The following is a 12,271-nucleotide window of genomic DNA, read 5'->3' on the forward strand; positions in this document are numbered from 1 at the left end:
AAATAAGTGAGAGAAAGACAAATACCATATGATTTCACTCATACGTGGAATTTAAGAAATAAATAAACGAACACAGAAGGAAAAAGAAAAAAAGAGGAAAATAAACCATAAGAGATTCTTTTTTTTTTTTTTAAAGATTTTATTTATTTATTTGACAGAAAGAGATCACAAGTAGGCAGAGAGCTAGGCAGAGATAGAAGGGAAGCAGGCTCCCCGCTGAGCAGAGAGCCCGATGGGGGGCTCGATCCCAGGACACTGAGATCATGACCTGAGCCGAAGGCAGCGGCTTAATCCACTGAGCCACCCAGGTGCCCCAAACCATAAGAGATTCTTAAAGATAGATAGGAAACAGGGTTAATGGAGGGAGGTGGGTGAGGGTATTCAGGAGCACATTTGTTGTGACAAGCACTAAGTATCATTTATAAGTGATAATCACTGAATTCTACTCCAGAAACCTATATTGTAGCATTGTATGCTTATTAACTACAATTTAAATAAAATTATGAAAATAAATAAAGAAGTAAAACAAATTTGAAAGTTACCTGGCGTGATCCACTTTATGTGCATTTTTATTCACTTTAGTGGGAGAATCAATTTTTACCCCAAGGCTTCTTAGTTGTTTAAGGGTTGCATTAAGAACACAATCTTTGTCTACCAGACCTGAATCACGTTTTTTTTTCTTTGTATGGTAAAGATTTTGTGTTCTGGTGCACTCATGGCTGATAATTACTGCTTTGGTCGATGGCTGCTCAGTCTCTTTGGAGGAGTTATTCAGTCTGTGGTTCACTTGACTCTGATGAAAAGAATAAAGATGTATTTGAAAAACCACTATTAGCAATCTTAGGAAACAAAACTGTAAGTAGCAGCATAAGTAAGGCCAGGGAAAAGCAAAATAATGACTAGCCAAATTCTACAAAGAATCAAGTACATTTGGAAATTTTTTATATTTTGGGTTTTTTATAAAGGGAGCCCATCTCAATGAATGATTTTATCAGACCCTAGAGGAAGTTCAGAATGCTCAGAACTTGTTCATTTTAAAGCTAACAGCTTTAGAGGCATTTGAATAATATTTCAAGTGTTTTCAAGGGTTTATAGGAACTATAAACAAAAGTTTTAAATCACGCTTTCATTTGAAAAATGGTAATGTTTCAGAGTTATATATTAGATCTTCAGATTCCTTTCAGAATTTGGTTTCTCTCTTTTCTCCCTCAGAATGTGAATGACCTATGATACTACCTCTGCCTTCCTGATATTAGAGCGCATTTCATTCCCTGAGCACACAGCTGCTAGCGCCAGTAAAAGACCCAGCAGGCAAACAGCAAGTATGTATTCACTGATGAATACTTAGAGCCCTACGAAGTATGGAGAAATCGAATGTTCCTTAGTCTACACTTCGGATGGAAGTGACAGCCAGGGTCATTTAAGCTTCAAGTCTTAGTTTACATTCTAATTTTTCCAAGATGACTAGATGACCATTTCCTCCAACCAGAATTATCCTTTTTATTCCACGTTGCCTTGTTTACAGCACTTCTCAGCCTGTCCTATAATTGTTTGCTACTGGTATCCATGTGTTATTTCCCCTTGCTTCTCAAGAGCAGAGACTATCATACTTACCTTTATATTATTCACTTTTTTAAAAAATAAGATTTTACTTGAGAAAGAGAAAGAAAAGGGGGTGTTGGGAGGGAGGCAAAGGGAGTGAATCCTCAAGCAGACTCCTGAGTGCAGAGCCTACTGCAGGGCTCAATCTCATGACCCATGAGATCATGAATGGAGCTGAAACCAAGTTGGACTTAACGGATTGAGCCCCCCAGATACTCCTTTTTACTTAGTTCACTTACTTTACTTTTTACTTAGTTCACTTTCTTAGACTAAGTATTCAATAAGAATCTCTTTACCTGAATGCAATATTACCATAGATATTCTCCTACTTTCCAACTTTCAAACTTCCTGCAAATTTTTCCTTATTTTTTCTAGTACTAACTTTACTCTGTTTTTGTTGTTGTTGTTGTTTTGTTTTATGATTTCCCCCGGCTATCTAACCCCCAATGACTGGGATGCTTATACAAATTTACTGAATTTAGGTTATCATAATCACGAAGAGCTAAAAGAAATAATTATGTGTCATTAATTTAGAGAAAATCTTTTTATATCAAGGTCCCAATCAGTTTAAAGAAAGGAGAGGCTTAACTAGTCTACCCAAAAGTAATCATCTCAGAAAAGATGAAATGTATTACTGTTTCTTACCAATAAATCCTGGTATATTTTCTGATTATCTGTAGGTTGATGAGGCAAGGGTTGCATTACTTGCTCAATTTTTGGTTCCCCTGATGTTACAGAGTGGTTACTGGCACCCTCTGTTGGTCCACTCTGTAAGCACATGCTTACATTTTCTGCCAGCATGGAATTCGGAAAGAACACAGGCACATCAGGTTCTTTTCTCACACCTGGAGAAGAGCTGCTTGGAAGGATATAAATAATGTGTTAGTTATCAAGATACTTTCAAGATACATTTATTCGAAGTGTAGTAACTTTGAAATAAAGGGATAAGATTCAACAGCATTTTGGTTTGTATTTTCAGCTCTCATCTTGATAGGCTGCACATAAACCAGATCATAACACCTTTTCAAGTCATGTTATTCATAGTCAGACTTTTTTTTCGAGACCTGGCAAACAACCCGTTGATTTCTCCTGAACTTGATGCAAGTATAAAAATTTTTAAATATATTTTTTGTTTACTTTAAGTTTTAAAATATAGTTAAGATCCCTGGCAAGGGGTGCTGGATTGGCTCAGTTGGTTAAGCTTTTGCATTTAGCTCAGGTCATGATCCCAGCATCCTGGGATCGAGCCTGACATCAGGCTCCCTGCTAAGGAGCCTGCCTCTCCCTTTCCCTTCTTCCTGTTGCTCCCCTTGCTTGTATTCTCGTGCTTGCTCTCTGCCAAGTGGATAAATAAAATCTTAAAAAAAAAAAAAAAAGCTTCCTGGCAAATAAGAGTTCATAAGCTGCCATTTATAATCACATTATATATTTGGTAATATTTCTTTCCTTCTTTATGCTTTTATTTATTTTTCAAATTTAATACAATAAGCATTTATTACTTTTAAACTTAGCATATAAATACATATTTCTAAATTTACTATGAAAAGCAATATTAAAAGACATTTCTTACAAGAACAATAATGTGGCTATTGTAGAGAAAGGTAATAATAAATATTAGCTAGCAGAAAGCTTATTACAGGCTAGGCATTGTTTTAAGTGCATCCTCTTACAAAATCCTTACCAAAAAGACCTGTAAGATACTACATATTGTGCCTATTTGACAGATGAGGTCATGAGGCACAGAGAGGTTAGCTAACCGCTCAAAGTTATACTAAACATGAAAAAAATAGTTTGTTTTTTTAAAAGATTTTATTTATTTATTTGAGAAAGAAAGAGATAGCAAGAACAGGGTTAGGAGGGAGCGAGAGAAAGAAGCAGACTTCCCACTAAGCAGGGAGCCCAATATGGCGCTCAATCCCAGGACCCTGAGATCATGACCTGAGCTGAAAGCAGACGCTTACCCGACTGAGCCACCCAGGAACCCCTCGTACATAGTTTAATACCTAGAGAAAACCACTATTAACATTTTAGAATATTTTCATCTATACCCTTTTTTTTTAATAGGTAGTTATTTTCTCTGAAAAGCTATACCATACCAAAGGTAGTTTTGGAGGCTGCTTTTTAAAACCAATATTCTATCATAAGTATCTTTTCATTTCACTAAATATTCTTAAAACAAGTTTTAACTATTACATAGTATTTCATTTTACAAGTATAATTTTTCTAACTGTACATCTCTTTTTTAAAACTCAGTTTATTTCCAATTTTTCCATATTGCTTAGTATTTTTTTTAGAGAGGAGGCCAGGGGCAGGGAGAGGATCTTATGCAGGCTCCACGCCCAGTGTGGAACCTGATGTGGCACTCTATCTCACAACCCTGAGATCAAGATCTGAGCTGAAATCAGGAGTTGGACGCTTAGACAACTTGAACCACCCACGTGTCCCCCATACTGCTTAATTTTAACTTCATATGAAGTATCCAGTATTCATTGGTATATTATAAGGTCAGTAAATATTAGCTGAAATAAGTATTTGTAAAATACCAGTTAAGATATAATTATAAGGGAAAAAAATCAATAACTCTGACCACATAAAGTAAAAAATTTTTATGTGGCAAAAAACATCAAAGTCAAAAGACAACTGACAAACTAGAACATACACTACAAACACCTAACATCTCTAATATAGAAGAACACTTAAAAATTGGAGGGCAAAGGACCTAAAACTGGTAGAAAAATGGTGAGAGACATAAACTGACAATTCATAAAAATAGGGAAATAACTCGCAACATGAAGAAATAATCCAACTTATGCATAATTTTTAAAATGAAAATTAAAACACTACCAATACCATTTATCACCTATTAAACTGGTAAAAAAATTTTTAAATATGGCCTCATATTTTGTTGGCACAGCTGTGGGAAAACAGGTAATTTCATTCACTGCTGCTGAGAACAAAAACTGCAATCTTCTGTAGGGAAACTTGGTAATAATTAACAAAATTACATATACACTTAACTTTGGATGTAAAAATCCCACTTCTAAAACAATTCAAGGGCGCCTGGGTGGCTCAGTTGGTTGAGCGACTGCCTTCAGCTCAGGTCATGATCCTGAAGTACCGGGATCGAGTCCCACATCGGGCTCCCAGCTCTATGGGGAGTCTGCTTCTCCCTCTGACCTTCTCCCATCTCATGCTCTCTCTCACTTTTTCTCTCTCTCTCAAATAAATAAATAAAATCTTAAAAAAAAAAACAATTCAAAAATACACATGCCACCAGGTAATCACTATAGCAATGCTTGTAGTTCACAAATACTAAAAAGAAAGCCCATTTTTTAAGATTTTATTTATCAAGAGACACAGAGAGAACATGCACAAGCAAACGGGAGAGGAAAAGGGGGAAGGAGAAACTCAATCTCAGGATCCTGGGATCATGACCTGAGCTGAAGGCAGATGCTTAACCAACTGAGCCACCCAGGTGTCCCCTGGGAACAGTCTAAATACTCATAAGTAGGAGAGCATTTGCTAAACTATGGCACATCCACATAGTGGAATACTATATAGCTATATAAGGAAAGATCTCTAGCACTGATCTGGAGTATTTCCAGTACATATTGTTAAGGGAAAAGAGAAATGTTAAAAAAAATACCTATAGCATGCTACCTTTCTACACTTCATATAAGAAAGAAATGTCAAGAAAATAGAGACATGTTAAAGCCACAGTCATGTTTCAGATACCTAAAGAACAAATAAAGTCAACCAGAATTTGAAGCAACCCTCAAGTGGAATACAAATAGTAACAAATCAACCTAATGTATTACAAACAAATAATATAACCACACAAGGCAACATGAAAGAAAATAACCTACCTAAATAACCATGGAAAAAGGTATTTTCATTGGATTCTGTAAGGCTAAAGATAAAAAGAACTGTAAACAAACGCACATACTCTAGGTAAATCCATTTTAGAATTCTAAGCAATTCTGAAATTACTCGATGTGTACACTAGAACAAATAATTAACTATAGTGTACATGAAAGCCAGGTTTCTCCCTGTTGGGGAAAGAAGGTATAAATAAGAAAAAGGGAGGTGTTGGATTGGAACCACAGGATTGGTATGAGGTCAAGGATTTTGAAATATAGACAGAGAAGTGTAGACATAAATAAGGGTGTGTGCGCGCGTATCCTAAGAGGACCTAGGAGCACAGATGCGAAGTAGCAATGCTACACCTACGGCTCAGATCTTGGTTTCCAAATACATTCTCTGATACCATTGCTCCGGGTTTCTGCAGTTGATTCCAGGATTGGAAAATACAAGATGAGCCTGGAACATATTGTGGTGCCAAAAACCAAGAACGTGCTTGAAAAAGGATGAGGGCTTTTCTAAAAGAAACAGAAGCCAATCTAAAAGAGCTCCCAAAGACAAAAAACTGAAACAATTTAAGCAAATAAAATAAATAATAGTTTGAACTATAATTCATAGAATAAAAGAAATGTCTGGAGTCTGCACAGACATAAATAAATGAATACATAAGCAGAGAAGGAAAACAGCTTTCCCTTACAGAAAAAATATGACTTACAAATGTGGAAGGAATAAGGAAAATACAAAATCATCAGTAGTCAAACTATGGTAATAACCGTGACAGGTATATCTATAGACGGATGCTTAAGTCAAAGGGAGAAAGTTCAAAAAGAATATTTATAGAGTCTCAAGTATCTGCCTCAAGGTATTTATTCAGCTACAAAGGGAAAATTTTTAACTTTATAGTGACAGAAACAAGCAGATGTCACGTTAACTGAGTGTTCAAAGTTAATAATGTGACATCATGTAACCCACTGTTAGGGCAGGGCAGTAACACCACTTTGTGGTAATCTTGCCAAAACGCAAAACTTCAATTTAATCATGAGAAAGTAGCAGACAAACCAAAATTAAGAGATATTCTACAAAATAACTGACTCATCAAAAGTGTAAAAGTCATGAAAGACAAGAAAATAATGAGGCTCTGTCATGGATTTGGACTAATAAGACAAAACTAATAAACCAACGTGAAATCCTATATTGGTTCCTGGAACAAAAGAGTACATTATTGGAGAAACTGGTACAACCAGAATTTGCAGTTTAGTATACTAATGTAACAATGTTCATTTCCTGGGTTAGATCATTTTACTATGATTATATAAGGTGTTAACATTAGGGAAACCTGGGTGAGCTCTACTATTTTCCTAACTTCTCTGTAAACCTAAAATTTCAAAATAAAAATGCTTAAAGCAAGATGTAATTCTACATTTAGTTTCTTTTTCTCAAATAAAATGTGATTAAGAAGTTTGAGATTGGAGTGCCTAGATAGCTCAGTTGGTTAAGCATCTGCCTTCAGCTCAGGCTGTGATCCCAGGATCCTGGGACTGAGCCCCACATCAGATTCCAGGCTGGGGTGGGGGGGAGCCTGCTTCTCCCTCTGCCCCATCTGTGCTCTCTCTAATAAATACATAAAATCTTTAAAAAAAAAAAAAAAAAGGTCTGAGATCCTGAAGAAGGAAAAACAACAAAAATATAACGCACAAATATTTTAACAAACAATAAATTTATAAATAGATAGAGATTATTATAATCACCATTTAATATCTCAGACATAAAGACATACTGTTCTTAAAATCAGAAAGGAGCTCTCTAAGACACCCAGTTCATCCCTTCCTTAAAATGAAACTGCACTTAAACCAGGACCCCAGTGAATTTATCCTAAACTCGAAAGAACTTCAGTGAAATTATATTGTATAATTTCCTCTAGTATCCAAATTTGGTATACTTAATTAAATACCAAGAATCAAATCTTAAATATATATATATATATTTAGTATAGTTGACCTACAATGTTAATCAGTTTCAGGTATAACCAAGATTAAAACTTCTTTTTTAAGATTTTATTTATTTATTTGACAGGGAGACAGAGCACAAGCAGGGGGAAAAGCAGAGTAAGAGGGAGAAGCAGGCTCCCCACTGAAAGTGAGCCCGATGCAAGACCTGATCCCAGGACCCTGAGATCATGACCTGAGCTGAAGCAGACCTGTAACTGAACCACCCAGGCATCCCAAGTATTTTCTCTTATATCACATATATTCTCATTTATAATACAGTTATCTGTGTGCTCATCATGTTTTGGCCAAATTTTGTAATCTCTTTGGGCCTTAATTTCCTCAGCCACGAAAAGGGAAAAATGATATCCACTTCCCTGGGTTGAAAAAAATGTGATAGAATTAAAGAAGATACAAAATGCCTAGCATAGTACCAGACACACGTAGTAGGTGAATCATAATTACTGTCAGTTCTGGGTGAATCATAATTATTGTTAGTTCTCTTCATCTCTTGTTGCTTTCCCCTTGTTCCCCATCTCTTTCCCCTTGTTCTCCAAACATCAAACTGAACCTTTATCTTCAACCATGTTAACTAATTTCACTTTAATGAAAACACCAAAACTCTCAAATGGAGAAGAAGAAATCTGGGTTTTAATAGAGATTTTATGGCTTTTTGGGAAATTACTTGTACTGAGCAGGATTTTTATCAACGAAACATTTGCAAAGCACTTTGTTTTTAAGGAGTGTGGGTCAGTTACTGAGTTTGCCTTACTCCATCATCTTTAGCTAAAAGGTGAAAGTAATTATGTACTAAGTGCTTTACATATTTTAACTTATTTAACCCTTACAATAATCCTGAGATAGGTGCTTTTATTGTCTCCATTTATACATGAGAAAACCAAGTCATCCATAAATTATGAAACCTGCCTATGGTCACAGTGCTGTGATTCAAATCCAGGCAATCTGGCACCAGAACTCATCATTTTAATCATAACCCTTCAGCTATACTACATTTTCAAGAATTTTAAAATATCTGTTTTGGTGCTTAACCTAGTAAGCAAAACAAAAGAAAAATAAAAGAACCAAAACATTAAAGATTTTAACCTCAAAACATTCAAGGTTAAAACAAAATCTCATTTTATTTATATCCTTTTAAAAGATTTAAAAATTTTTTTTTATTTTTTAAAGATTTTATTTATTTATTTGACAGAGAGATCACAAGTAGGCAGAGCAGCAGGCAGAGAATGAGGGGGATGCAGGGCTCGATCTCAGGATCCTGAGATCATGACCTGAGCTGAAGGCAGAGGCTTAACCTACTGAGCCACCCAGGTACCCTAAAGATCTTATTCTTAAGTAATCTCTACATCCAATGTGGGGCTTGAACTTACAACTTACAAAAGATCAAGAGTCACATGCTATACTAAATGAGCTGGCCAGGCACCCTAAAATAAAATTTTAAAAGATGATTCTAATATGACAAGTATTAGTAGGTAGGTCCAAAGTATGACTTCCAAAGAAAAATGGGATTTTTTTCAAATTCAAGTCTCTATAAATACCACATACCACTGCTCTTCACTGGGAAAAAGTTTTCAGTTACCAATTATGCTTTGAGGCAAATGAATTTATTCCTCACAGACTGCTTTAACATCAGAAAGAAGATTCAGGAAGACTATCCAAGGGAGACAGGGAACCCAGGTGGCTAGGTGCCATGTATAAACACTCAGCAGTGGGAGGCACAGCATGAGTCAGATCACATTGTCAGATGCGCGGGTGCCTAGCTTGCCAGACATTGGGGAGTGTATGTGCTATGGTGAGTGCTGTGAAATGTGTAACCTAATAATTCACAGACCTGTATCCCTGGGCAAATAATACATTATATATTAATTTTTAAAAATCACATATTTGGGAAGAATCCTATAGAAGCCCTAAAAACACTGTAGACAACAATGAAGACGGTATTTAGTCCAAATCAGTACATTATGCTGAAGATCAGATTTACAACTAGTTATGTGTTGGGATCAATAGAGCTAGGTGCCCCGAAAAAGCAATCAACTACATTCTACCAATTAACTCAGGTTTCTCAATTAAAAACCACAATGGACTGGAGATGTTTAAGTTCTCACTTAGAAACTATTTCAGGGGGAAACCCCCATAATTCTAGAAAGAAGTCTACAGTTTACAGAAGTCAAGAAGGATAAATAAGAATAACCATAGTTAGTTCCTCTTTGTTCTCTACTATTTTTTAAATTTTTAAAAATTTATTTAAGTAATCTCTACACTCAGTGTGGGGCTCAAATTCACAACTCCAAGATCAACAGTAACATGTTCTTCTGACCGAGCCAGCCAGGCACTCTTTCTCAGTTTCTAAAATTATTCCAAATAAAATATGGACTTATCCTGGGGCTCACCTTAAATTGCTCTTCCTTGCATTGAACTCATATGAAATAGGTAACATGGGACCCTACCCTGGGTCGCATTCTAAAGATACAGAAACGAATAAGATCCCTGTCCTATAGGAATCCAATTTAATGGGGGAGACATATTTACATAACTTTTTTAATACATTGTGGTACATACTATGAGAATTATATGATTAAAACATATACTATACTGAGCAAAGGGGATAAATGTTTCTAGTTTTCTGAAGGAACATGTTTATTGTTTTAATCACTATGGTAAACAGAATAATTAAAAATGACAAATATTAGAGGCACAAAGAAATAGAAAAGTAGTTCATGCTCATGGATTGGGAGAACAAACATTGTTAAAATGTCCATACTACTCAGAGTAATCTACACATTTAATGCGATCCCTGTCAATATACCACCAGTAATTCTCACAGAGCTAGACCAAATAACCCTAAAATCTGTATGGAACTACAACAGATCCTGAATAGCCAAAGAAATTCTGAAAAAGAAAAACAAAACTGGAGGCATCGTGATTTTGGATTTCAAGCTAGCAGCAGTCATCAAGACAGCATAGTACTGGCACAAAAACAGACACATATATCAATGGAACAGAATAGAGAGCCCAGAAATAGACCCACAACTATATAGTAAACTAATCTTTGAGAAAGCAGGAAAGACTATCATAGATGGAAAAGACAGTCTCTTCAACAAATGGTATTGGGAAAACAGGATGGCAACATGCAGAAGAATGAAATTGGACCACTTTCTTACACCAGACACAAAAAGAAATTCAAGATGAATGAAAGACCTAAATCTAAGACAGGAAGCGATCAAAATCCTAGAGGAGAACACAGGCAAAAACTTTTTTGACCTCGGCCATAGCAACTTCTTCCTAGACACATCACCACAGGCAAGGAAATAAAAGCAAAAATGAACCATTCAGAGTTCATCAAGATAAATAGCTTCTGCACAGCAAAGGAAACAATCAACGAAACTAAAAGGCAGCCTATGGAATGGGAGAAGATATTTGCAGATGACATATCAGATAAAGGTTAGCATCCAAAATATACAAAGAATTTATCAAACTCAACACCCAAAAAACAAAATAACCAAGTTAAGAAATGGACAGAAGATATGAACAGACACTTTTCCAAAAAAGACATCCAGATAGCTAAAACACATGAAAGGATGCTCGATAATAATACCTATCATGGGGAAAGACAAATCAAAACCAGGATACCACCTCACACCTGTCAGAATGGCTAAAATTAATAACACAAGAAATAATAGGTGTTGGCAAGGATGTGGAGAAAGGGGAACCCTCTTGCACTGTTGGTGGGAATGCAAACTGGTGCCACCCCTCTGGAGAACAGTATGAAGGCTCTTCAAAATGTTAAAAACAGAACTACCCTGAAGCGCCTGGGTGGCTCAGTGGGTTAAGCCTCTGCCTTTGGCTCAGGTCATAATCTCAGAGTCCTGTGGAACCTGCTTCCCGCTCTCACTCTGCCTGACCCTCTGCCTACTTGTGATCTCTGTCTGTCAAATAAACAAATAAAATCTTTAAAAAAAAAATAGAACTACCCTATGATCAAGAAATAGCATTACCAGGTATTCACCCAAAGGATAAAAAAATACAGATTTGAAGGGGTATATGCACCCCAATGTTTACGGCAGCATTATCAACAACAGCCAAACTATAGAGATTGACTGATGAATGGATAAAAATGTGGTACACACACACACATTATTCAGCCATCAAAAAGAATGAAATCTTGCCATTTGCAGTGACATAGATGGATCTAGAGTGTATTATGGTACGTGAAATAATTCAGCCAGAGAAAGACAAATACTATATGATCTTACTCATATGTGGGATTTAAGAAAGAAAACAGATGAGGGGCACCTGCGTGGCTCAGTCTTTAGGCGGCTGCCTTCAGCTTGGGTTATGATCCCAGGGTCCTAGGATCGAGCCCCGCATTGCGCTCCCTGCTCAGCAGGAAGCCTGCTTCTCCCTCTCCACTTACTCTTGCTTCTGTTCCCTCTCTTGCTGTGTCTCTGTCAAATAAATAAAATCTTAAAAAAAGAAAGAAAGAAAGGAAGGAAGGAAGAAAGAAAGCAGATGAATATATGGGAAGGATGAAAAGAAAAAAGGAGAGAGGGAAATGAGCCCTGAGAGACTCTTAACAACAGAGAACAAAGTGAGGGCTGATGGAGGTGTGTAGGTGGGGGATGGGCTAGATGGGTGATGCGTATTAAGGAGGACACTTGCTGTGATGAGCACTGGGTGTTGTATATAAGCGATGAATCACTGAATTCTTCTCCAGAAATCAATATTGCATTGAATGTTAACTACCTAAACTTTACATTAAAAAAATAAATAAAAATAAAATGCACCTATAAAGTATCAGGCAAAAA

The 12,271-nt window shown here is 36.3% G+C and overlaps 1 protein-coding gene across 5 annotated transcripts in view; it reads right to left on the reverse strand.

Moving 5' to 3' along the window:
* STIL (STIL centriolar assembly protein) overlaps positions 1–12,271 on the reverse strand; it is a 73,992-nt gene that overhangs the window by 16,938 nt on the left and 44,783 nt on the right. For all 5 annotated transcript variants that reach the window (XM_082687916.1, XM_082687919.1, XM_082687920.1 and 2 more), the window contains exons 15-16: positions 2,248–2,458; positions 543–793 (exon numbers count right to left, since the gene is read on the reverse strand). In XM_082687916.1, the coding sequence (XP_082544042.1) occupies positions 543–793; positions 2,248–2,458 (462 nt within the window). The remainder of the gene's footprint in view (positions 1–542; positions 794–2,247; positions 2,459–12,271) is intronic.

This window comes from Mustela nivalis (assembly GCF_964662115.1).
Source record: "Mustela nivalis genome assembly, chromosome: 10".
Taxonomy (NCBI): Eukaryota; Metazoa; Chordata; class Mammalia; order Carnivora; family Mustelidae; genus Mustela; species Mustela nivalis.